Source organism: Hibiscus syriacus, unplaced genomic scaffold, assembly GCF_006381635.1.
Source record: "Hibiscus syriacus cultivar Baekdansim isolate YM2019G1 unplaced genomic scaffold, ASM638163v2 tig00011718_pilon, whole genome shotgun sequence".
NCBI classification, from domain to species: domain Eukaryota; kingdom Viridiplantae; phylum Streptophyta; class Magnoliopsida; order Malvales; family Malvaceae; genus Hibiscus; species Hibiscus syriacus.
In genome coordinates, this window is record NW_024062254.1 from 708,527 (window position 1) to 735,598 (window position 27,072).

Consider the following 27,072-nt stretch of genomic DNA (forward strand, 5'->3'; position numbering starts at 1 on the left):
CAAATCCTGTCTTTAGTCACTATACTATTTATAAGTTATTAACTTAGTCCATGTCCTTTAATTGGTTCAATTTCATTTTTTAATAGTACATGGTGGTATGGACCAAGCGACCTCAGCGGTAAAAAAATTATTATTATTTATTGAGGTCCCGACTCGAGCACCAGGAATATCAGAGGTGTGAGTGTTCAATGTCAAATGGTTTAGAGTTATCTTTGAACAGATAATGTCTTGTACTTACAAACATATTGTAAATGCATATACTTGAATCTGAGACCTCTAGGGAGAAAAACACTCTCTTTAACCACTAAGATCGTTTGATGGATTCCAATTTTAATTTTTATCCTTTAAAGTTTTAAAAATTCAATTCTGATTTAAATAATAAAGAGACTAAATTTTAAGAATATAAAATTATTAAATTAAAAAACAAAAAAAATTGATAACTTACTCATCATATAAAATCTAATAAACTAAAAATAAATCATTATAAAAAATTAAAAAGTACATGAAAAAGTACTAAATTAAAGAGGTATTATTTTTTCTAGAGATTCCAGATTAGAACAATTGTATCTATAAGATATGCTCGTTGCAGATAATTAAAAAAAACTTAAACAAACATTACCTTATAATCATTTATATTATGTAAGAGAATATGGACTAAATACAAAACTTACATGTAGTACATGGACTAAAAGAGAATTTGACCAAAAGATTTATGTATTTCTCAAATGGGCCTTTGTTTGGGTTTTGAATGTATAATAGAGAGACTAATTTCTGGATGGGCCTTTTGGGTCTCACATTAAATGAGTTAACTAAAGTTGAGATTAATTACACATTAGGTGTCTTAATTTTCAATTTGGTACCAAATAAGTTATATTGTTAGTTTGAAATGGCTTTTATCTACTCATTGGCATCGTTAACCGGTGCCGTCTACTTGATGTATCAGATTTATGCAACCTCTGGTGTCCAATGTTCCCTTGACGATGATAGCGAACCACGGGATCACGGAACAGATCGAGAAGAAGGCGTTTGCGGCTTATAGTGCTCGATTTGCATTTCCGTCGGACGAGAGAGGATCGTCGTTGATGTCCTATTATTCTTTCAATGCAGGTGAGAGTTCAGAAGGACTAATTAGTGTATTTGTGTCGAATATGTACCCTGTATCAAGTACTCACCTGTAAAACCGAGTGCCGTAGGAGCTAATCTCTGTATTCTTTCAACAGAGGATCAATACCGGTGGTCGAAGACTGACCTTGCGAAAGAAAGTCGATAGAAGAGTGACTCCTTGGCTGGTCGCAACACGGCATCCTCCGTGGTACAGCACATGCACAGCATGGAGGATGCACTTTGAGAACTGATGGTTTGTGTGTTCATTTGGCAATAACCACCAGGTTCATGCCTACGAGAAGTCGAACCAGGTGTGTGATTTCAACTCGGATCCTTGAGGTCCCGTACATATCACAATCGGTGATGGCGGCAACGGAGAGAAAATGGCGATTACACATGCGGACGAGCTACCGTCGAAGACTCCGGGTAAATTTACGGGTGGATTTCGTGCGTTTAACTTCACATCAGGTTCAGCACCTGGTAAACTCTGCTGGGACATGCAGCCTGATTATACTGCAGATATTTCGTTTAGGTTCTTATGGATAAAATTGAATGATTTTATTCGAATAATCTTTCCGAAATCGTCTGTTCCATTCGATAAAATAGCTAAGAAAGAAGGCTCCAACCTCTAACAAAAACGCCTCTTCCCATCATGGTTTAAAAGTTCCAAACTGGGTGCAAAATAAATGATAGAACAAGTAAGATCATGATGAACATTGAGTTTTTGGTGACTATGCCATCTAATGAAGCTTTAGATTCATCTGTTGTGGGAAATGGAGGGGTGAGTCCAGCGTTATTTATCTCGGTACCGCCATCTCCGCTAGTGATCGGGGCACTTGTCGTGGTCGTCGTTGGTACATTCGGGTTGTTCCGTGACCCCGACCCCAGTGTAGCGATCCCTCCGGCCGACCTGGAAATTTCATGACCCCAAGCTGTTAAAATCATAAAAATGGTAGAAACAAGAACTACAGATAATTATAGAGCAACACGTTAAGCAATATGCACTACATTGACCCAATGCACACACAGGTAACCCAAGTACTAGTGACTGTAATTGTTTCATGGGTAAATTACATGTTTAGCACCTAAACTCAGTTTTGGTCTGTTTTGGTACCTTAACTTTCAATTTTTTTTCAAAATCACCTATTTTAATCACTCTATTTTATTTTATTAATAGTTTTATGACATGATATTTTTTATTATTTTATTAATATATAATTTAAAATTAAAAAATAAATTTGAAAGTTTGAGTGATTAAATTAGGAATAATTTGAAAGTTAATTAATTAAATTAAAAAAATAAATTTAAGTATTTAAATTAAAAAAATAAACTTTAGTGACCAAAATAGGATTGAGAAGAAATTAAGTGATGAATGATGTAATTTATCCATAAAAAAAGTGTCACGTGAAAATCACATGTTTAGTTTTTAAGAACGAGGAACTAAAATGAAATAAAAACTAAAAGTTATGTATGATTTTGAAAAAGAGTTGAAAGTTTATGTACTAAAACGGATAAAAACTGATAGTTTTAGTACTAAATTCGTAATTTAGCCTTGTTTTATCTCCGCCAAACATCCTCCGTGTGTCATTAATACTCTGCATATCGAAGCCTTCGGAAAACCTATTCATAGGTAAGATCTTAAAAAGACATATTCGAAGAAAAAACCTCAAACACTTAACATTCCTCAAGAACCTCATATGGTACGAGGAGAACGTCTCCGAAAGAAAGATCTCGAAGATCTAACTTCAAGAAATTGTGACCTATTAGTAAGAGTTTTGATAGGTCCATGTGATTTACCTGGACCAAATTTATCGTCAACCGATTATATCCGTCTAATCTACAACTATTAGACTAGTGACATTCACACTATGATGAAACTCATATTAAACCACCTCGCCCTCTATTAGAGTTGATTCAACTTTGTTTATATATATTACTATTTACCAGCACCACTGTCTGTAATCAAAAGAATGCGTGAAACTCAAGAAATCACAGCAAAATCCTTCTAAAGCCACCCAGCAAACAAAAGGAAAAGGAAAAAGAAAAGGGAAAAGGAAATACACCATTGTTCATTTCTTTTCATAATTCAAGAGAAAAAGAAACACATACCTTTGAGAAGAAGGGTACATACAAGATCCATAACCTACAAAAAAAAACCCATTCAGAAAATGAACAAAAAGAAGTAAACTTGAAGTGTTTCCAAAGAACAAACTGGGGTCAGTTTTAGCAACAGTGCCGGTGCCTGAAAAGTCACAGGAACCGGGAGCCATGGCTCGACGTTGATAATAGCTACTGAAAGCATAAGAAGCATGAGCCTGGATTGTATTCGGAAGAAAACAAAGCCCATCGGACTGTATAGGGCCACAATCGGCGCCGGAGCCGCACGCATAGTCGAGTGCGGTCTGCAGTGCCTGGTAACTCGCGTCGCTCCGAGCCACGCACCAGCTCTGCGCTCGAGCAACCGACGAGGGTTTTATCAGCAACGAGAGGAAGAAGAAGAACAATGCTGGTTTGGAGATCGGTACTGCCATGGAAGAGAGTTAATTTGGTAAAGCAAGACAGAAGTCGAAAAGAGAAATATTTTGTATTTGTATATGTTTTGGTCGGGATTTTGGCAAAGGAAAGAGAAAATATAATGTGATATTCGTAGAATAAGTATTGGATTCTCTTATTCTGGTTGGTTTTGCTTTGAATGGTTGATTGTAATTGGATCTCTTGGATTCTACTGAACTGGATTCTCTAGTGCAGTGAATCTTCAGGAGAGAAATATTTTTTACAATATATATATATATATATATATATATATATATATATATTAATAACTCAAATTTTTTTATTTATAAGTACAACAGATGGAATTTTAATAGGTAAAATATACAAATGGTCCCCTGACTATATGATATTATCTTATTAAGTTTATCGACTATTAAAAGTTACAAAATGATCATCAGCAGAAAAAAAAAAATAAGACATGCAGACAGGAGATCAGACTATCTTTCCTTGTTGTTATTGGATTAGGTTTTGCTCACTGAAGGTAGCACCTCTGAGTTGGTCTGAAAGTTCAGGTTGGAGTAATTAGAACCAAAGTAGGTACCTCCTTCGACTTTTGTCACGACACTTGCCCCTCCATAGAGTGTCCCTTTGCAGGTACGAGTAAGGAACTTCGTACAGACCTTTGGTCGCTACTAGATTAACCGTAACCTTAGTCATTGGCGGCACGGTAACCGTGGTCTTGACTTCCAGATCGGTGGACGTTTGGAAGGCCTTTCCCCACTCAACTCCCGTTCCAACTTCGGCCGACAATTCGATGCTTCCATCGGCAATCAACGGGACACTCATGTGTATGCCTGTCTTCATGCCCAAGGTTAGCGAAAAATCAGTCTTCCAAGAACTGGTCTTAGTATCTCTATATGCAAGCTTGACGTCCATAGTGGATGGCTGGTCGGTACAGTTGCTAACGGAATCATGAGACACGACCAGGACTGATTGGTTGTAAACCCTAGAATTATCGACATCATAGTTGACATCGTAAATCTCTCTTGTCAACACAGCCTTCTCCACCCTGATTTTGACTTCTTCGGTAACAGAGGTGATAACTGCAGCAAGAGCATTGACGAAAACGAGGTTATCTATCGTGTACCTCTTGCAGAAATTATTGTTCCCCAGGTTGATTTGGGCTATGGTCTTCTCGTCGACTTTGATGGGGCGAACCAAGGTGTAGACATTGTTGGTGGTTGTGTCATCGGAATCTGCTCATATCCAGTCGGAGTCTACCCTAAAAAATTTCCCAGTTTTCGAGCATTTGATGCGAATATTTCCGTCGTTGGTCGGGACAATCTCGCATGCCACGGTTTCGAGAAGACATGCTTCGAGGCAACCACACGACCGTTGAACCGAGCTCACTTCGGCTTTGGTTTGCTATGTGTGTATACGTAGTAGTGTTGATCCTAAAATTTTAAAATTATCATATATTTTAAATATTTTTATTGTATTTTGTATTGAAAATATATTTTCGTCCCTCAAAATTTTAAATGTTTATTCTCACTTTAAATTTTAGGGATGGGCACGAGATACAAACTCGATGGGTTTTGACTCGACCCGACTTGATCGGGTCAATTTTTTTTTTAAAAAAAATTCATGTTCGGATTAGGTCCGATCGATTTTTTAGAGGTTATGTTCGGGTCGGTCGGGTTTGGATTTAGGGTTACAAATACTCTACCCGACCTGACGCCAAAAAATATAATTTTACCTTATATATTTAGGGATAATTACAATAATACAACTCTATATATTATTTTTTCAGTTAAATCCCTATTTTATTGAATAAAAATAATATTTTTTTAATAAATATATTATTTCAGGTCGGATCAGATCGAGTTTGGATTTTATCTCAAAAAGTCAGATTGGTTTCGAATCGGGTGGATAGTGTATATTTTTCAGGTAAGATTGGGTCGGATGAAGGATGTATAATTTTCGAGTTTGGTCGGATTGACTGAAACCCGACCCAAATCCGACCAGTACCCATCCCTACTCCTAACATATAATGATGCTCAAGTTGGGTTCGAATTTAGGGTTAAAAATACTCGACTCAACCTGTCCTAAAAAAATATAATTTTACTTTATATAATTTAGGAAAATCGATATAGTTTGGATATTTATTTTGATATTAAGCCTTGTATTTTCTATTAAAAATCTATTTTCGTCTCACTGAAATTTTATAAGCTCAAATTTATTCCCTTTAAATTCAAATTCACCAATCTAATATAAAATTTTGCGTCAGCCCATACAGGTAAGACATCGTTAATCACATAATTAAATGACAATATGAATAATACGCACAAAATTTTATGATTAAACCGATTTTATAAACGTAATTCAGAAAACATGAAAAGCAAACATTATTTCATCTCGCACTATGAAATTTTTATTATCCTACGTGCATGCTTTTATGTTCCACTGTTCGTCCTATTTTTTTTATATATTGTATTCAATTTCGGCATTCATATTAATTTTGGCTTGATCAATTATTATTTTCTTTTCTAATTTTTCAAAATTATTAAAATATATTTTAAAAACATCTTTAAATGATGATTAAAGAGAAAATAGATGCTAGGGGTAAATGAATTATTGTTATTTATGAGGATTTAGGTTCGAGTACTATAAATATTAGGGATGTAAGCGTTCAATGTTAAAAAGATTAAAATTATCTTTAAAATATTATCTTTTATTTACTCTAAATTATTTAAAAAATATATATTAAAATTAAAATTAAATAAAATAATTGTTTGAACTCGACAACTAAACATCAATCAATCAGACATGGGCTTTAAAAAAGTATTTAAAAGTCGAAACACAAAAGAATTGTCTGAAGTTCAGGGTTTCCAGGGAGGAGGAGCAGCTCTAATCTCCGATCAGATATTGTATGGTCAGTGGAGGAAGGTAAGAGGACTAGTAGTAAAGGTGTATAAAAAATTCGAATATTTGATTTTGCGTAAAAAATACCCGAAATAGGATTTGGGAAAAATCGGTTTTTTTAAAATCGGATCAGATATTTAAAAATCGGATAGTATAACCGGTTTGGGGAAAAATTGGACGATCAGATTTTTTACCAGATTAAAAACCGGTTTGAAAAAAATTGGATAAAAAATTGGTTTTTTATCCAAAAAAATCCGGTCTGGATTTTAAAAACTAGCCGTTGGGGGGTTTTTGTGACCGTTTTTTCTATATACATCACCACCGGTTTTTTTATATCCGGTTTTTTTAAAAAAAACCGAAACTTGTTATACCGGTTACACCATCCGACCCTCCAAACCGGTTAGGATCCGAACCGATTTTTTTAAAATCCGATTTTTTAGCTAGGTGAAAAAACTGGATCGGTTTTTATCCGATCCGGATCGGTTTATTAACCGACTTTGTGCATGTCTACTAGTGGGAGCCATGATCTCCCCAAAATTTATAAAATTATAATATAGACCCTTAAAATTTTAAAAAAATCATTTTGCCCCCCAATTTTTAAAAATTCAGATTAAACTTTAAATTTTTTTAATGTTCTTGATAAAAACTCCTACCATAATTTCTAAAAATTCTCAAAACACCATTTGGAAAAAAATGTAAACTAAAACCTTCAAAAAATTTAAAGATTTTAATTAAAACCTCTAAATTTTTTAAAATTTTATGTTGACTCCCCAAAATTTATCACAAAGTTGGCCGTTGTGTGTATGGTCAACCGAATGGCATAATGAGAAGAGCTGAAAAACAAGTTCATTGGGGGGAAACTAGACTTGGCTGCTGATATAGATCTTCAGATTGTACGTATCACATCTCACCATGACCCTCGTTCATGGGGAGACGACGTTCATATTTTTAAACTGGAGAGATTCGCCGAAGGGATCACCGAAGCCACCAAATACAACGCGACCGCGTTTTCCCCTTTCGGCCTCGGACCTCGATCTTGTTTCGTAATGACGTTCGCAATGACGGGAACGAAGATCGCTCTCTCCATGCATGATTCTACAACGTTACACCATTTGCATTCAAGTAATACTCCACTCACTGCATAATGATGCTGATATAGTCTAATGCTTGCATTTGCAACATATTTCGTCACTCTTGTGTATGCGATTTCATGTATAGACTAATAGTGATCTCATCTATTAATACTCAAAACTTTTATCGAGTTGAATCAATCAGAGTTGAGCTTTTATCGAGTTTTGACCGAATCAAGTTCAACAGTTCATTAAGCATCCTAGTTATGGATGAGTATTCTTTATCGGAAAGATGGTGTTTATTCAAAATCATAAAACATCTGGTACACAGCACAATCAAAATGAAGCAAAACCAACCACACAAAGAAGAAGAGCGAAGACCAGAATCAAACACCTGAGAATGACAAGAACCAAAAGAGGAAACAACAATCGAGACTTGCAAATAAAGTAGAATCCAACAGAGAAATGAAAACATAGCAGGAAAAAAAAAAAGACATGCAGACAGGAGAAACTATCTTTCCTTTTTGTTGGATTAGGTTTTGTTCACTGAAGGTATCACCTCTGAGGTGGTCTGAAAGTTCATGCTGTAGTAATTCGAACCAGAGTAGGTACCACCTTCAACTTTAGTCACGACGCTTGCCCCTCCATAAAGAGTGTCCCTTTGCAAGTAATAGAAAGGAACATCGCACAGACCTTTGGTTGCTACAAGGTTAACCGTAACCCTAGTCATCGGCGGCACGATAACCGTGGTCTCGACTTCCAGTTCGGTGGACGTTTCGAAGGCCTTTCCCCACTCGACTCCCGCTTGAACTTGAGCGGACATTTCGACGCTTCCGTCGGCAATCAACGGAATACCCATGTCTACGGTTGACTTCATGCCCAAGGTTAGTGAAAAATCAGTCTTCCAAGAACTGGTCTTGGTATCTGTATATGCAAGCTTGACGTCCATAGTGGAGGGCTGGTCGGTACAGTTGCTGACGGAATTATGGGACACAACCAAGACTGATTGGTTGTAAACCCTGGAATTATCGACATCATATGTGACATCGTAAATTTCCCTTGTCATCACAGCCTCCTCCACCCTGATTTTGGCTTCATCGGTAACGGAGGTGATAACTGCAGCAAGAGCACTGACGCGATCATCTACTGTTAACCTCTTGCAGAAATTATTGTTCCCCAAGTTGATTAGGGCTATAGTCTGCTCGTCGACTTTGACGGGGCGAAACAAGGTGTAGACGTTGTTGGTGGTAGTGTCATCGGAATCTGCCCATATCCAGCCGGAGTCTAGCCTAAAGAATTTCCCAGTTTTCGAGCATCTGATGCGGATATTTCCGTCCTTGGTCGGGATAATCTCGCATGTCACGGTCGGTTCACCGATGTCCCCGGTTCCGAAATACATCGGCTTGCCTTGTTGAAAGCATAGGTACAAGCCGTTGTCTCCCTTCAAGGCAAGGTGCCTGGGTAGAATCAATAACGATCTCCAGTCAATAATTGTGTACACATCAGCGCCTTGCCAATCAGTCTCCTTGTAGTAACACATCATGCCCTGATCGTACTCTTGAGTTTCCGATCCCCATTTGCACACGTAGCAACCAGATTGGAAGTGCATGATTCTGAACTTGTTCTGGACAGGGTCTACAGATATAAAATTGAACAATGTGCACGTCTCCTTGGATTCATCTTCTTCCTTCTCTTTGGCCGTCGCCCAGATCCAGGGTCCGCCGGAGACGGACTCATTTCTGATCCGTTGCCAGTACTTGTTGTTTGCACAACTTCTTATATGCACCAAACCCTCCATGCTGGAATTCTCCACTTCGAACTTTGCGTAAGGGCTAGTAACCTCAATATCCATGAATCTCATATACCCATCAGCCTCTCCTTCGTCACGAATGTAACTTAAGTAACCCACATCCTGGAAAGATTTGACGGCGATTAAATTAAATTCCATTTTTCTACTCGATTTGCTCTCTTGCTGCTGTGCTTGCTTACCCAAATCTCCCACCCTTGCTATTTATACACATTTCATTTCAATATAGGGTAAACTACCCGTTTACTACTCCAACTATCAATTTTGTTCCATTTAGACGTGATATTTTTATTTTTTTCAATAATAATGTGGCACTATCTTATGGTGACAAATCGGTATCACTATTATTTTTTAACGGTTGATGATCAAAACGAAATCAAAACATAACGTAAGGTATGATTTTCTAAAAAATAATAGTTAATTGATCAAAACAGAATAAAAGTGATAGTCGGGATACTAATATTTTACTAACACTAGTGAAAAATTATAAGAATGATTACTTTTATTTTGATTTTGTCTGGTTTTGATAATTAGTTTTAAAAATATATATTTTGATAGAGATGGACTTAGGATTGTCTATAATTTTTAAAATTTCTTATATTTTAGATTTTTTTTTATTTTTTATTGCTTATCTAATTTCGCTACTCCTAAAGTTTTATAACTATGCACCCTCTAAATTTTTTAATATAAAAATTTTAAGTTCGTACCCCTAATATAAATTTTTGTATCCGTCGTTGATTTTAAACACTTAAATAATTAGTTTATTATAGTTTGATCACTAAAATATTTACTTTCATTTCTTTGATGAAAAATTATCAATTATTGGAGGAAGGAAGAGCAAAACCCTTGCTATTTTATTCCGGAGTAGAGAGCAATAACTTTTTGATAGAAAAATTATTTCTTATTAACCTTTCAGATATTTGAAATATTTTTGTTATATTTTGTAAAAAAATCTATTTTCGTCCCAGTGATTTTAAAAGTTCATTCCTACATTAAATTTTAGAAATTCATCTCCTAGCTAGGAATAGGCACGAGACTTGAACCTTACGGGTTTCCACCCGACTCAAACCAATTGAGTCATTTTTAAAAAAATTCAAGTTCAGATCATGTCGAGTTAGGTTTTTAGAGGTTATCTTCGGATCGGATCGAGTCGGTTTTGAATTTAGGGTTAAAAATACTCGACTCGACCTGATCCGAAAAAATATAATTTTACTTTATATATTTAGATATAATTACAATAATATCCTTCTATATATTATTTTTTCAATTAAATTCCTATTTTATTGAATAAAAATAATATTGTTAATAAACATATTATTTCGGGTCGGATCAGGTTCGAATTTTATCTCAAAAAGTCATGCCAGGTTCGGTTCAAGTGGATAGTGTATATTTTTCGGGTTAAATCAGATCAAATGGAGGATGTATGATTTTCGGGTCAGGTCGAATTGAGTAAAACCCTACCCAAACTCGACTCGTACACATCCCTACTCCTAACATATAACATGCTCCGTCGAACAGAGAAAGGAATCAAAGTGTTCCTACCTATGAATGGTCACATTTTTTTTAACAAAGATGAATGGTCACATTTTTTTTAACAAAGATGAATGGTCACATATAGATGATGGAAAATGATGACAAAGTTGCACCTTTCACATATCAATGACCCAAAGGGTATTATTTACGGCATGTTATCAAGGACCCATAGGGTATTATTTAAGGCATGTTATCAAGGACCCAAAGGGTATTATTTAAGGCATGTTATCAAGGACCCAAAGGGTATTATTTCGTCTCGTACTATGAAAATTTTATTATCCTACGTGCATGCTTTTATTTTTCCCACTGTTCGTCCTATTTTTTTTATATTGTATTCATTTTCGGCATTCATATTAATTTTGGCTTGATCAATTATTATTGAGTTTTCTTTTCTAATTTTTCAAAGTTATTAAAATCTTTTTTTAAATTAAAAACCATCTTTAAATGATGATTAAAGCGAAAATAGAAATATCGTTGTTAAATATTATAATTAAAATTAAATAAAAAGTAGTTTGAACACGACAACTAACCATCAACCAATCAGACATGGGGCTTTAAAAAAGAATTTAAAAGTTGAAACACAAAAGAGTTGTTATTATATTGATAGAGGGTTACACCAAATTATTGAGTTCAGATCATTATTAAAGTTGAAATATTTTTTTTAAAAAAAGCCCTTTAAAAAAAAGTTGAAATGACCATCCAACTCAGTTGGTAGAGCACAAGGCTCTTAATCTTGGGGTCGTGGGATCGAGTCCCACGGAGGACATTTTATAATTCGGAGGTCTCCTACGGAAGCTGCTCTCAACCTGACATTGGGGGCAGCCTACTATCCTACCTCCCCCTATCCCATTATATATAGGAATAAGGGTCAGCTAATTATTAAAAAAGTTATTTGTATTTCTCGAGGATTTGCCTGTAATACCCAAAAATTTAGACAATGATCAAAATGAAAATTTTGGAAGTTTGATGGCCAAAGTATAAATTTGGAAAACGTTTAGGGAATTAAGTGAAAAATTTCCTAAAAAGAATTATATTTCATAAATATATGGTTTACTCTTGAGATTGGAGTTTTATGAAAATCATATTTTTGGATTTTGAATTTTAGTAAAGAAAGAGTTAAAGCTGGTAAGGAATCGGTAAATTCCGACCGAATTGGAATTTTACAAAAATATGAAGGATGTTATAAAATGGTTGGAAATATTATTATAATATTTTGGATCAGAGAAATTTGGTCTGGAAATGTGCAAATTTTCAGATTTAATCGAAACAGTGGAATTTAGTGACTAAAATGCATGTTTTGAAATTTCATGGGAAATTTTGGAATTTAAAGTCAAAGTAATTCATCTTTGACTTTGAATTATAATAAGGATGAGTTGTCATGGTTTTATGGTAAATATGGAATTTCATTAATGGCAAAAATGAAATTTCTTATTGATTTGAATAAAAAAATTCATTATGTCATGTGTTGGATTATTTTATATTAGACTATCAATAATGGAGGAGTATTTCATCTTCTTCCTCATCCAAGCTTGACGTGGGTTTCTCCTAGGTAAGAGAAAATTTTCAACTCCATATTTTACAATAATTTACTTATTATTTTGAGTAAGTTGTAAATAGAAAATTGTTATACGTGAAAAACTCTATCTTTTGGTACCAATTTTGCATGGTAATCTTGTTGGTGTTCAAAGATCCTAAATTTAAGGGTTTGTGTTCATAAAAATGGATCATGAAATTGATGATGGATTTTGATGTTTGTGAAGTAGTTGATTCATATTCAAGCATGAAAGATGATTAGAACATGTTTAATCTTTCTAGAACTTGTTCTAACCAATTTTGGTCATGGATTGTTTGAGTGAGAAAAATTATGGAAAAATTTGATATGGTTGGAAATGATGAAGGAAGTATTCTACCAGCCTTAGAAAAATTGGGGATCATTTCGTAAGTTTTGAAAAGTTTGGGATAAATTCGTAAATTTTGAAAAATTGATGAAGAATCTAGGGATGAAGTTAAAAGAAACAGTTAGATTCTGGATTTGGCAGTAGGTTCGAAAATTCACCATAAAATATATACAAATAATTTGGAGGTTATTTTTATATATTGTGTTCATATATGGATCTAGTTTTGTTTAAAACAAACGGGGATCAATTTCAAATTGTATACAAATATATATGAATTTTTAACTGAGGAAAAGTCAGAAAAGTCGGACAGCAGAATTCTGTACAAAACAGATTTTGTTGGTGAACTTTGAAAATTCACCATAAATTGTACAAAAAGAATTAGAAGGAGTTCTTTATATGGATAGATTCGTATTCGAGTCTAGTTTTTAACGGAAGAAACGGAATTGAATTCCAGTGTCTATATCAATACATAATAATGATTCTTTAAGGGTAGTGCGAGTTGTCTGAATTATGGAAAATTAATGGGTTGTTGTGTAAGAGTTGTATAATTGATGTACTATGCTGGAAATTGTTGTTTGAGAATTGAAATGAGTGTTATATGTGAAATTGATTATTTTGGGAAGATTGAAATGATTGATGATTTAAGTACAATAATTTCATAGTTGGGGTACTTAAATGTAATTATGCTTTTGTAAAAGCATTTGAATGGAAATAATTTCAATGAGGAATTATTGGTATTAAGAATTTTAGTGGTAAAATGGTGAAGACCATTTTAAGTAAATTGGAAAATTTGGTCCCAATGTTAAAGGAATTATTAAGTACTGAATTATTTGGTGGAAATGAGTTTGAAGTATGCTATGGAATTATTTTGGGATATGGTTATGTTAGTACAATACTAACATATGTATTGTTATAAATTTGTGATTTATACATATCATAGTTGATTTGCAATTGAAGCAAGTCAAGTATAAAAAGGGTATATTATGGACAATAGTGAGGCACAAATATTTTAAAAGACATAAAGTGTCAAGGTGAGTGCAATACATGCATGAAATTATACATGAATGTTTTATACATCATAAGGAAGACTTGCGATAAGTCGACCTTGTTTATATCGACATGATTTTATATCATTTTTATAAATTGACATTGATATGTCAGAGTATGGAATTAAAATGCATTGATCATGAAAAAAAATGTGAAATTTTACCATGAATGTTTTCGGGTATGAACTGCCCAATGTTAAATTTGATAATATACTTTGCCATGGATGGATCGAATAAAGTAGACTATATGCCCAAATAAGTCATTGAGGGACAAGGTATAGTTGGCATGCCATAGAGTATAACAGCTGCAGGTTTTTAATACACTTCGGTGTATATGGTGGGCACGACCTTATGTGTAATACACTTCGGTGTATATGGTGGGCACAACCTTATGTGTAATACACTTCGGTGTATATGGTGGGCACGACCTTATGTGTAGCACTACGGTGCAAATATTACTCGAATACCCAGGGTCCTCAGGGTTGAATATTGGGCTATAGGCTATGGTTTATGGTTTATTGCTTAATAAATGGTAAGCATACAAATAAGCTTATGAGCTTTTGAAATAATGGCAAATATATGGGTAAAATAAGCTTACGAGCTTATGGAATTTAAATGGTAAGTATATTGGAAAAAAATATAAGCTTACGAGCTTATGGAATTTTAAACGGTAAGTATTTTGGTAAAATAAGCTTACAAGCTTATGGGATAAATCGTAAGAGATTTTATATTATTTTGATCATGGTAAAATATTGGATATGTTAGTAAAATGATTTTATGGAAATTTGATTTTTGATATTGAAAATCATGCATGAATTGTATTGCACTGTTAAATGTTTTAATTGCCTCACTAAGTTTATACTTAGCGTGTGATGATTTTCACCCGTAGGTAAAAAGCAAAGAATAAAAATAAAGAGTTCAGAACGACAGCAAGCATCGAGAGGTATATTTAAATATCATTAAGACATTCTATGATGGAATTTGATTTAGATAGTGTCATGTAATTTGAAAATGTTTAATTTAATTGTTGAATAAATTTTGGAAATTTTTATAGTGATGAAAGGTTAATTTTGATGAATTTATATGTATTTTCGGAAGTACTGTAGTAGTTACTGTAGTGTATCGATGCACTGTAGCAGTTGCTGTAGCGTATCGATGTATAATATTAATTCGATTTTTTGATGCACTGTTCGCGGGTACTGTTCATCACTATTCATAAAAAATCTTTCGAATTAAATTGGTTACAACGAAACGTAGTTTTTATGATATGAAAATTTTATAATATCATTTACCATTTTAAGAAAATAAATTTTAAATCGTTTTCGAATAAAGATGGTTTTAAAAAAAAAATCGGGTGACATCCATAATCTGTATAGATATAAATATACGGGTTACGGGTGTTACATTGCCCGTCCAACTCAGTTAGTAAGAGTGCAAGGCTCTTAATCTTGTGGTTGAGGGATCGAGTCTCATGGTGGGCAATTCATAATTCTGACTGCCAGAGGTCTCTCATGGAAGCTGCTCTCAACCTGGCGTTAGGGGCAACCTACTATCCTACTTCCCCCTTACCCCATTACATATGGGAATATGATCACCTAATTTTTTATTGGTATTTCTTGAGGATCTAAATTCGAGCACCAAGAGTATGAGTGTTCAACGTTAAAAAGTAGAGTGTTTTTAAACAAAACGTTGCGTTATACTTATCCTATAACACACCGAAATATCCCCAAATTGAAACCCTATAATTTGGGAAATTTTAACCTAATTCCTAATTCGAAATCAGTGTCTAAATTACAAATTTATAAAGTTGAGATCTATTTTTGCAAAATCCTATAAAGTTTAATGGCAAACTTTGAGATTAACCTAGTTTTCTTTTGATAGCAACTCTTTCTACCCCCGACATTTAAACTGTGTGGCGCCCCATTTTAATTCTAAAAGCAAACCCTAGCAGTAAACCATCAGCCCCCTCTTCAGATACCGTTCCTCTATTCCGCCGCCCTTCACGTCGATTTCTTGTAAAGGTAAGGTCGTCGATCGGTATTCAAGTGTATATCCGCCGCCCCGTCTTTCTTCGTTGCCTTTGAACGGAACTGGTTGCGAAACCCGCGAGCCTTGGCTCGCTCTCGTCGCCGTGGAGGCCTCGTGACGACCATGTGTGGGCGGGGAAGACTCGAAAGGCCTGGGTCGCGGCTGAACGGCGTTGTTTGGCCTTGGGAAGTCTCTGTCGATTGCTGCCCTTCCCATCGCCGTCGCCGCCGCCGACCGTTTAAGGCCACGGCAAGGCCGGCCGTGTCACTACTGATCCATGGGTACCACTGTCGGTGCAACCTTGACGCCGACAGCCCCTATTTCCGTTCTAACAGAATCAAATATTCGAACCAAACCACCGCCGGGTTTTCGATTGAATCGGAAATAATTTTGAATCGTTATTAACTATTATTTAGTGATCTGAAATCTCTGAATTGGGGACGTATTTGGTCGTTGAAATTTTTGCAGAGGAAGTCAAGCCGAGAATCGAATTACCGCCTCTGCCACCGTTACCCACGAATTAGGAACCGAACCGTGTAGCCTGTGTTGATCGTGAGTAGTAACCGACTAGTTTAGCTCGTTAATTTTTTGTAATTTATTTAGAACGAGTTACTCATTTAAATTATTTGTCGTAGGCACTTATTCGGATGGACCTACTGCTCGAGTTGATCGTGGGAAACGTAATTATTGTCGTTAACATTTGTCGAGGTGTGTTTCTATCCAATGCTGGTTGTTGACATGAAAAATTGAATTATGAATTTGACTGTTTTAAGTTATTGGTTGAATTTAACACATTCGAAAAATGTCGTGTTGTAATGTGATATGTTGTATTCGGAAAATATATTGTGCATTCGGAAATATTTAATTATGATGAAATGTTGAATTCGGATTATATGCTATGCATTCGAAAATTATGTAAAATCTTTACATTCGGATCATATTGGAATTTATGTACGTATCTCACATTGCCATGTCATACTGGGTTTGGATTGATAGGGTAAGTTAAGTGTTTTCACTTGGGAGTATTTTCGACAGGCTTTTTGATACCGATATGTGGGAGCTGAAGTGTTGAGAGGATTTTATGAATCTGCAACAGAATGATATAACTGTGACTGACTACGAGATTGAGTTTATGAGTTTGGTCAAGTATGCTCCAGGGTTAGCTTCGTACGATAAGGAGAAGTGTGATTGATTTTAGAGTGGTCTTCGTCCCTGTTGTATTCATGGGTATGATGAATAGAGTGTTCCAATCCTGCTGCTTTCATGGGTATGATGAATAGTGTTCAATTCTTATTTGGATCAGTTTGTTGTTGTCTTCATCGACGACATCTTGGTCTATTCTAAGTCTGAAACCGAGCATGAGGAACATCTGAGGATCATCTTGCAAACTCTAAGAGAGAATCAATTATATGTGAAGTTTAGCAAATGTGAATTATAGCTTTTGGAAGTAACATTTTTGGGACATATAATCTCTACGAAGGGGTATTCAAGTGGATCCAAAGAAGATTAAGGCGATTATGAGTTGGAAGCAACCGAAGAATGTACCGGAGGTTCGGAGTTTCTTGGGCCTAACAGGTTATTACCGGAGGTTTGTTGAAGGTTTTTATATCATCTTCGGCCCTGTCGACACCATTTTTTACATATAAAATATTATAATTCGACATTTTTTTGAAATGACGATGGGAGTCACCATTGACCATTGGGATAAGTAGGTCGAATACCTAAAAAATCTTATTAAACAATTTTGAGGAAACTCATTTTTAAGACGAAAATTAGTTTGCGTCTACCAAAGAACCAATTTTTTTAACTGCCACGTAAACACTTCCGTCCCACTTAAGCTTCTCCCTTTACCATCATTGTGTTGTTTTTTCTAATCTCAGGAAAAGTTCAATGATATAAATGATACATCGTCTAAAGTTTAATGATATCTGATGTAATTTACTGATGTTTATCATGTCTATTTTTCAAGCCAAAACAATATTTTTATGCCACAAGCACATGCCAGACAATTTTGTATATTTATTTTATTGTATTTATTTTGTATTGTTTTGATCGGTGATCTATCAAATGTTACAGAATGGTTATTAGGCTTTTTAAACGATTACAAATTAGGACCATGATTGTTAAAATAGAAATAAATTTCAACAAATTTGAGGATTATTTTATAATAGTTTGATAACTTTTAAGATCATTTTATAATAACTTGATAAATTTTAATGATCATTTTGTTATTATTTGAGAAGTTTAATTACTATTTTATAACATTTGAAAGGTCACTAATAAAAAAATCATTTTTACCAACGTACTTGATATTTATTTTTTTCAATTTTGATAAAAATAAATTAAAAATAATAAGGATTTTTAATGAAAATAAAGATTTTTAACGTAACACTTTAATAAAAAATAATTGAGTAAAAATAATTTTATCAAAAGGTTTAATACAAAATAAGGTCTAAACTATACTTAAAATTGACTTTTGATGTCTAAAGAATTTTTTGTCAAAAATAGGTGCCTAATGTTTTTTCCGTTATGCTTATAGGGACTTACCGTTAAAAAATCGTTAAGTGACAAGTGTTATATTTATGTTTTTTATTATTTTTAAAAATAAAATATTATTTATTTTTTAAAAAAATATGAATGTGACACGTGTCACTTAACCTTTTTTAAACGGTAGTTATCTAAAAGTGTAACGGAGAAAATATTAGGCACATATTTTTAACTAAAAAATTTTTATACACTAGAAATCAATTTTAAGTATAATTTAGACACTTATTTTTATATTAATCCTTATCAAAATGAGTAATATTGTTTCTTGATTAGACATTATTCGATAACTGTTGTTTTGATGTTCTATATTTTCCTTTATTGACTGTTATGTTATTGTCTATAATGTCAGATTATTTAAATTTATTGTTAGTTAATTCATATTTTAATATCATAATATTTATATAAGTCAATGATCTTTAGTGTATTTTACCTATTATTTATTTATTTATTTATTCAATTTTCATAAAAGTAATAAGAATTTTTAATGAGACACTTTATTTAAAATAATCGAGAAATAATAATTTTATCAGAATGAATAGCATTATTTCTTGAATAGATATTATTTGAAGAGTGTTGCTTTGATGTTCTACGTTCATTTATTGTTTGTTATGTTACTACCTATAATGTTAGATTATTTAGGCGTCTTGTGCTCAGGAAATAAATTATACCCTAAAATGTTAATAAATGTGAGTCATTTCTTTCGAATTATTTGGATATTCCTCTTGGAGCCTCAATAAACATCTCTATGTGAAAAACCAGTAGTTAATAAGTTTAATTCAATGAATTTTAGCATCACCGAAGCCTGAAGCACTCGCGCCACCACTTCCGCCAACACTAGCATGGCCACTACCAAAAGCACTAGCACCGCCACTTCCACCAACATTAGTTTTACCACTTCCAGAAGCGCTGGCACCACCACCTCCACCAACATTAGCATGACCACTTCCAGAAGCACTGGCTCCGCCACTTCCAGCAACATTAGCTTCGCCACTTCCAGCAACATTAGCTTGGCCACTTCCAAAAACACTAGCTCCTCCATTTCCAGCAACATTAGCATGACCACTTCCAGAAGCACTAGCTCCGCCACTTCCAGCAACATTAGCTTGGCCACTTCCAGAAGCACTAGCTCCGCCACTTCCAGCAACATTAGCATGACCACTTCCAGAAGCACTAGCTCCGCCACTTCCAGCAACATTAGCTTGGCCACTTCCAGAAGCACTAGCTATGCCACTTCCAGCAACATTAGCATGACTATTTCCAGAAGCACTAGCTCTGCCACTTCCACCAACATTAGCTTGGCCACTTCCAGAAGCACTAGCTCTGCCACTGCCACCAACATTAGCATGACCACTTCCAGAAGCACTAGCTCCGCCACTTCCACCAACATTAGCTTGGCCACTTCCAGAAGCACTAGCTCCGCCACTTCCACCAACATTAGCTTGGCCACTTCCAGAAGCACTAGCTCCGCCACTTCCACCAATATTAGCTTCACCTTTACCGGAAGCACTGGCACCGCCACTTCCACCAACATTAGCATGACCTCTACCAGAAGCACTAGCACTACCACTTCCATCAGCATTAGCTTGACCACTGCCAAAAGTACTAGCATCGCCACTTCCACCAACATTAGCTTCACCCTTGCCAGAAGCACTAGCACCGCCACTTCCACCAATATTAGCTTCACCCTTACCGGAAGCACTAGCGCCGCCACTTCCACCAACATTAGCTTCACCACTACCATAAGCACTGGCACCACCATCACCATCACTTTTAGCTTCACCTTTTCCTGAAGCACTAGCACTGCCACTTCCACCAACATTAGCTTGACCACTTCCAGAAGCACTAGCGCCGCCATTTCCACCAACATTAGCTTCACCCTTTCCGGAAGCACTAGCGCCGACATTTCCACCAATATTAGCTTCACCCTTTCCAGAAACACTAGCACTGCCACTTCCACCAACATTAGTTTCACCCTTGCCAGAAGCACTAGCGCCGCCAGTTCCACCAACATTAGCTTCACCCTTGCCGAAAGCGCTAGCACCGCCACTTCCACCAACATTAGCTTCACCCTTTCCAAAAGCACTAGCGCCGCCACTTCCACCAATATTAGCTTCACCTTTTCCAGAAGCACTGACTCTTCCACTTCCACCAACATTAGCTTGACCACTTCCAGAAGCACTTGCGCCGCCACTTCCACCAATCTTAGCTTGACCACTGCCAGAAGCACTAACACTTCCATGTCCACCTACATTGGCTTGACCACTACCAGAAGCACTGGCACCACCATGTCTACCAACATTGGCTTGACCGATGCCAAAAGCACTAGCACCACCACTTCCACCACTTTTAGCTTCACCCTTACCGGAAGCACTGGCGCTGCCATGTCCATAAACATTGGCTTCACTTCTACCAGAAGCACTGGCCCCACCATGTCCAGCAACATTAGCTTGACCACTTCCGGAAGCACTTCCTCCACCATGTCCACCAACATTAGCTTCACCACTTCCAAAAGCATTAGCACCACCATGTCCACCAACATTGGCTTCACCTTTTCCAGTAGCACTAGCACCACCTTTTCTACCAATATTAGCTTGAGCATCAGCACCAGTAGAAGCACTAACGCCACCATGTGCACCAACATTAGCTTCACCTTGGCTAGTGGCACCAACATCCCCTTTTCCACTACCTCTAACTTCACCCTTTATATTACCACCAGCACCACCATTTCCACCACCATATCCACCAATGTTTCCTTGTCCACCACCATAATGGCTAAATCCTCCTCTCAGTCCACCTTCTCCACCAACTCCTCCACCACCAAATCCGCCAAATCTTCCTCCAAATCCAGTTCGGAAGCCAAAATTATATCCACCACCCCCACCACCATAAGCACCACCACCACCATAACCACCATGATGACCTAATAAAGGTAGAAATGTTAAAGACCTCCTATAACCCTTAGTTTTTTTCGTTTCTTCGGACAAATTTGGATTTTGTTTTGAACTTTCTTCATTTTCAATGACATTTTGATTATCAGCGATCGCAAGACCATCCATCAAAAGAACGAACAAGAGAATAACTATAACGAAAGAAGTAACAACACTCATCTTACCAAGAATCTTAAGTAAAAAAAACTCCATTTTATTCTTTATTTTGTTTTATTTCGTGTTGATTAACTTATCAAGGAATGAAGTTTATATAGGGAGAGTCTGAGTTCACATCGAAGACAAATCAAGGGCCAAGCTTAAAGCAAGGTAGTAGACATTTTCAATTGCATTTACTCCCACTCTTTTCCTTAACTAACAATCGGAAAAACAATAACATTTTGTTCAATCAAAATTGAATATGATTTTAGGGTAAACTATGCATTTAGTACCTAAACTATCAATTTTGATCCGTTTTAGTATCTAAACTTTCATTTTTTTAGAATCACGCCTAATGTTTAGTTTTTGTTTCATTTTAGTACCCCCATCGTTAAAAAATTTAACGTGTTTAGTACCTAAACTATCTGTTTTAGTTTGTTTTAGTACCTAAACTTTCAACTTTAAGTATAATTTTGAAAAAAATTAAAAGTTTAAGCACTAAAACGGACCAAAATTGATAGTTTAGGTAGTAAACATATAATTTACCCTTGATTTTATCATCGTCTCTTTTGCATGTCAAAACAAGATCAGGTCAATTACAATGTTCTTATGCCACGAGCACATGCTGAACAAATTTGTATATTTATTTTATTGCATTTTTCTTGTTTTGTTTTGATCGGCGATCTCTAAAATGTTAATGGTTATTAAGCTTCCTAAACGATTACAAAATAGGACCATGAACGTTAAAATATAAATAAATTTCAATAAATTTGAGGATTGTTTTTATAATAGTTCGATAATTTTCGAGATCATTTTATAACAGTTTGACAAATTTTAATGATCATTTTGTAATTGTTTGAAAAATTCAATTGTTATTTTATAGCATTTGAAAAGTCGCCGACTAAAAAGATCATTTTTACATAATATAATTACCTCTAATGTACTTTACGTTATATTTATTTGTTCAATTTTGATAAAAATAAATTAAAATAATAAAGATTTTTAAGGAGACACTTTAGTCAAAAATAATTGAGTAATAATAATTTTATCAAAATGAGTAATATTATTTTATCAAAAATAATATTGATTATTATGTTACTATCTAAAACGCTAGATTATTTAGATTTATTGTTTGTTAATTCATGTTTTATTATCATATGAATTATATGTTGATATTTATATAATTGTTGATATTTATATAATTGAGTGACCACTAATGTATTTTATCTATTATTTGTTTATTCAATTTTAATAAAAATAAATTAAAAATTAGAATAATTTTTAGCGAGACACTTTAATTAAAATAATCGAGCAATAATAATTTTATCAGAATGAGTAACATTATTTCTTGATTAGACATTATTTGAAGAGTGTTGTTTTGATATTTCTAGTTCCTTTATTGATTGGGGTAGTTCTGCTGTATGATAGTCTTAATATACGGTTAAGGAAATGTCCTATCGAAAACATTATTATTTTTTAATATTTATGGTAAAGCGTTACCTAAAACATTATATTTTTTACCGAAATATTATTTTCGCTAACTAATTTCCGGTAGAACCCAATATTACCATTTCCTGTAGAAAAAAATAATGTTTTAGGTAGTGTTTTACCAGAAATGTTAAACATTTTAGGTAGCACTCAATATTAACATTTTCGGTAGAAAAAATAATGTTTTCGGTAACGTCTTTTCTTAACTGTATATTAAGACTGCCGTACTGAGACATCCCTATTGATTGTTATGTGACTACCTGTAATGTCAGATTATTTAGGCGTCTTCTACTCAGAAAATAAATTATACCCTAAAATGTTAATAAATGTAAGTTTCCATAAAATGATGTCACACTAATAAACGAATCAATGATTGCATGTATTATGTTGTCTAGCATGTAAGTTTATAGTTTACGTAGAGAATTTATAGTTTACGTAGAGAAGTTTTAGTGTTGACGTGATTTTTATAAGAATTATATATGATTCTAGCAAGAAATTAAAATGATTAAATGAAAGGTCCTGATCATATCCTTTGGGTTGGTATCAGGTTTGAAATTTAATCTTAAGAAGACAAATTTTTCTATATCATTCTCGGATTAATGCGTAATTTTTCTAACACAGCGGTCTATTGTCGTCAGGCGGGAGGCTGGCTCAAGTCAAGTCTGTACTGAATAGTCTTCTCATATGCTTCCTATCTCTGTTCCAAATGCTTATTGTCATTAGCAACGGTTTGAACAAGATGATCGTAAAATTCATTTAGGGTAAGATTGTCGAAAGCACAATCCATTGAGTTAAATGAGAAGCTGTGTGTAAACCAGTGTTGGGGGCGGTTTAGGTCTGATCGACCTAAGGGTGAAAAGTCGAGCTCTCCTCGTAGAGGCGGGGCTAGAGGCAGCAAAACTTGTGCAACCGAACAGGGCCTGTAATTGCAAGGGCAAAAAAAATAGATTTATTACAATAAAAATCTCTTTTTTTTGGGTCTAACTTCACTTTACGAGAAATGAACTCATCTTCATAATCTCTCTATCCTACACCGTTAGGATTTGAGTTGGTAATATCATCTATCTCCCTATATATACTGCATTCAAGCTTTGTAATTTTTACTAAGGGCCTTTTTTTTTAGAATTTAAAGACCTCTTTTTAAGAATATGCACAGGGCCTTCAACGTCCTAGCCCCGACCCTGTCTCCTCAACAAGCGGATTTGACGTTCGAGTTGCGAGCGGGATAGTCTGTGGAAGAAAGTTATTCCCCCAAGACCAAACAATCTTCATATTCCTTGTCGTCGAAATCCGTGGAAGATTGCTTTTCGATTAACAATTTGCTTCAAGATAGCCTTAGGTGGAAGATGAATCCGAATGGGGTTTACTAATCGAAAGAGTTCTATGAAAATGATAGATTTCAAGTTTTATGGATAAAAAAGGTCCAAATCAAATATTAATATTAAGCTTAAGAGCAAAAAATTAATGGTGTTTCTAATAATATGTTTAAGAGCAGATGAAAAGTGCAATAAAACATTGACTTAATCTAAGTATTGTGAACTTCTCACCAACATTAGCATGTCCACTGCTAGAAGCGATAGCGCCTCCACTTCCACCAACATTAGTTTTACCTCTGCCAGAAGCACTAGCGCTACCACCTCCACCAACATTAGATGTTCCACTACCAACAACATTAGCACCGCCATTTCCACCTGTTTTGGCTTCACCCTTACCTGTAGCACTCGCACCGCCAACTCCACCAACTCCACCAACATTAGCTTCTCCCTTTCCAGAAGCACTAGTGCCACCTACAATGGCTTGACCACTACCAGAAGCACTAGCACCGCTACTTCCACCGACATTAGCTTGGCCACTTTCGGAAGCACTAGCACCTCCACTTCCACCAACATTGACTTGACCACTACCAGAAGCACTAGCGCCACCACTTCCACCAACATTAGCTTGACCACTACCGGAAGCACCGACATTGCCACCTCCACTATCATTAGCTTCTCCCTTTCCAAAAGCACTAGCACCACCACTTCCACCTACATTTAGCGCGTGATGATTTTCATGCGTAAGTTAAAATAAAGAAAAAAGACATGAAGTGAGAAGCTTTCCTAGCATCTTTTGGAAATCAAACCTACCGACACTATCAGTAAGATATCGTATCTTAAACTTATTAGTAACATGTACATTATATAGTTGGTTTACTTTATCGAATTTATTTTTAAAAAAGTATGTAATAGTAAACTAGAACATTTTATTTTGGGTAGTTTATTTATGTTCGTATTTACGATTAAGTAGTTTATATATAATACTATGTTATAAATGGTTTTCAAAATCAAGCAGTGTTTAGACAATTTCATATAGTTTATGAATAACACTAAACTGCCTAATCGCTGCTTGAAATCAGATTCGTTTTCAATAATTAAATAATGTTTTATGTTTTTATACGATTAAGGAAAAAGTTTAAAGTTGAAATAGAAAATATTTAAAAAAAACAAAATTTTAAGTATTTATGTTTAGCAAAAGTCTGTTAAGTTGATGTGACATATTTAGCTTGCATTTCGAGACATATATGGTCTATGAGTGTTACACAGGGGGTCAAGATGAACATATACATGAAATTTGAGATCGAACGACTACCATCTACGACGAGCGACCACCTTCTATTTTATTTTATATTTTCAAATATTTTATATTAAATAATAATAAAAAGTGCCACGCCATGTCAAAATAATAATAAAATAATTTGGAATGGTCTAAACAAGATTAATGTCAAAGTTTAATAAACAAAATAAAAAATTAAAAGTACGGTGAATAAAATAAGAGAAAAAATATAGTTTAATAAGTAACGATGTAATTTTAAAAAAATAAAAAAAGAAAAGAAAAAGAATTTTTTTTAAATATAATATAAACTTTATTTTTTTAAAAATATATAATTATAAAAAAATGAATTAAATAACCGAATTATGAGTAGAGTTTAAGCAGATGTGAGGTGCAGGTGCCAACACGTAAGCCCTATCTTTTTTTTAACCCTAATTTTCTTTATAAATAGTCTCACATTCCAACTGATAGGTAAAGCCTAATGTTCTTTCATTCTACAGATTATTTGGGGAAAAAAGGTTCAGCCGCCGGAGACGTAACCTATTTTAAGCGTTGATCTTCATCCCGGGGCGTCGAGGAGGTTTGAATCGTTGGGTTTAGATTCAATGCGGTCGGGGTTAGCGATAGGATTATGGATTTGTTTGCTGATAGTAGTATTGAATTTGTGATAATGTTCTTGAATCTTCTTATGAATTTATACCCACCATTAGATTCAATCCTTGTATTGTTTTTAAATTACAGTGTATTATTATATATGCTTGATTTTTTATGAGTTCAGTTTGATTATAGAAATACATTCAAGTGTGGTTGATCTAAATTTAGGTGCGTTTTATTTCAATGATTCACTTATGTATTTGAATTACTTGTCTTTTGCAGCCTGGCCACACGTTACATACAAATGTATTCAGTCCGCCTTACAGGTAAACGCAATAATATATCATAGGAGCAATATTTGCAGGAAAATCTCTTGGATAAGTGTTGGGAATTTGGGGAATTATGAGGATACCATAATCTTTTGTGTAGAAAGTTGTACTTGGACAGATACGTGCATTGTGTTTTCTGGAAATTAAGACGGCTTACAGAATAAGATTAAGTGAAATATATAAAGTTAAATCCCCATTTCTAGAATACTTGCATAACAAATAAGTATTTAAAGAATATACTTTTTTTCATTTAAGTAGTCAAAGTTGTCTCCTTGGTCAAAATAGGTACTTATTTTGTCATAAAATACTTGGGTATCTATTTTGATAAAAAAGATAACTTTAGATATTTAAAAATACTTTAGGTATTTAAATGAAGAAGAAAGTATACTTTAGGTATTTACTTGTGTATTAAGTCTTTCTAGAATTTAGAAGTTTGAGTTCGTGTACAGTAAGAAACTCATGATCTTTAGTTTATTAAAAGTACTCTTCCATCCAAATTAGTTAGTAGTAAAAGTAATGGTTAAATCAATTAAGTATAAAC

At 34.7% G+C, this 27,072-nt stretch overlaps 2 protein-coding genes and 1 long non-coding RNA gene across 3 annotated transcripts; 1 reads left to right on the plus strand and 2 right to left on the minus strand.

Moving 5' to 3' along the window:
* Positions 1–1,694: 1,694 nt before the first annotated feature.
* Positions 1,695–3,675, minus strand: LOC120204810 (PLASMODESMATA CALLOSE-BINDING PROTEIN 1-like). Its single transcript, XM_039204825.1, has 3 exons — positions 3,317–3,675; positions 3,214–3,247; positions 1,695–2,014 (listed from the first exon to the last, which is right to left on the minus strand). The coding sequence occupies exons 1-3, from the start codon at positions 3,633–3,635 to the stop codon at positions 1,762–1,764; spliced, it is 606 nt and encodes a 201-aa protein (XP_039060756.1). The 5' UTR covers positions 3,636–3,675; the 3' UTR covers positions 1,695–1,761.
* A 12,142-nt stretch (positions 3,676–15,817) lies between these two features.
* LOC120204811 lies at positions 15,818–16,751 on the plus strand. Its single transcript, XR_005523982.1, has 3 exons — positions 15,818–15,894; positions 16,370–16,453; positions 16,537–16,751. It is a non-coding gene; the product is annotated as an uncharacterized LOC120204811 (long non-coding RNA).
* A 2,458-nt stretch (positions 16,752–19,209) lies between these two features.
* Positions 19,210–25,650, minus strand: LOC120204784 (spidroin-1-like). The gene is made up of 5 exons (XM_039204802.1): positions 25,623–25,650; positions 24,759–25,046; positions 20,923–21,020; positions 20,229–20,346; positions 19,210–19,940 (listed from the first exon to the last, which is right to left on the minus strand). The coding sequence occupies exons 1-5, from the start codon at positions 25,648–25,650 to the stop codon at positions 19,225–19,227; spliced, it is 1,248 nt and encodes a 415-aa protein (XP_039060733.1). The 3' UTR covers positions 19,210–19,224.
* Between the last annotated feature and the right edge of the window lie 1,422 nt (positions 25,651–27,072).

Excerpts from the sequence above, each read along its gene's own strand:
- LOC120204810 (XM_039204825.1), bottom strand. The coding sequence starts at position 3,635 with ATGGCAGTACCGATCTCCAAACCAGCATTGTTCTTCTTCTTCCTCTCG. Across the intron at positions 3,248-3,316 it reads TGTTGCTAAAACTGACCCCA|GTTATGGATCTTGTATGTAC; the intron begins GTTTGTTCTTTG and ends TTTTTTTTGTAG. Across the intron at positions 2,015-3,213 it reads ATGTACCCTTCTTCTCAAAG|GTCGGCCGGAGGGATCGCTA; the intron begins GTATGTGTTTCT and ends TGAAATTTCCAG.
- LOC120204784 (XM_039204802.1), bottom strand. The coding sequence starts at position 25,650 with ATGGTAGTCGTTCGATCTCAAATTTCAT. Across the intron at positions 25,047-25,622 it reads CGTTCGATCTCAAATTTCAT|GTGGAAGTGGTGGTGCTAGT; the intron begins GTATATGTTCAT and ends CGCTAAATGTAG. Across the intron at positions 21,021-24,758 it reads AGCTAATGTTGGTGGAGTTG|GTGGTGCTAGTGCTACTGGA; the intron begins GTGGAGTTGGCG and ends TTGGTAGAAAAG.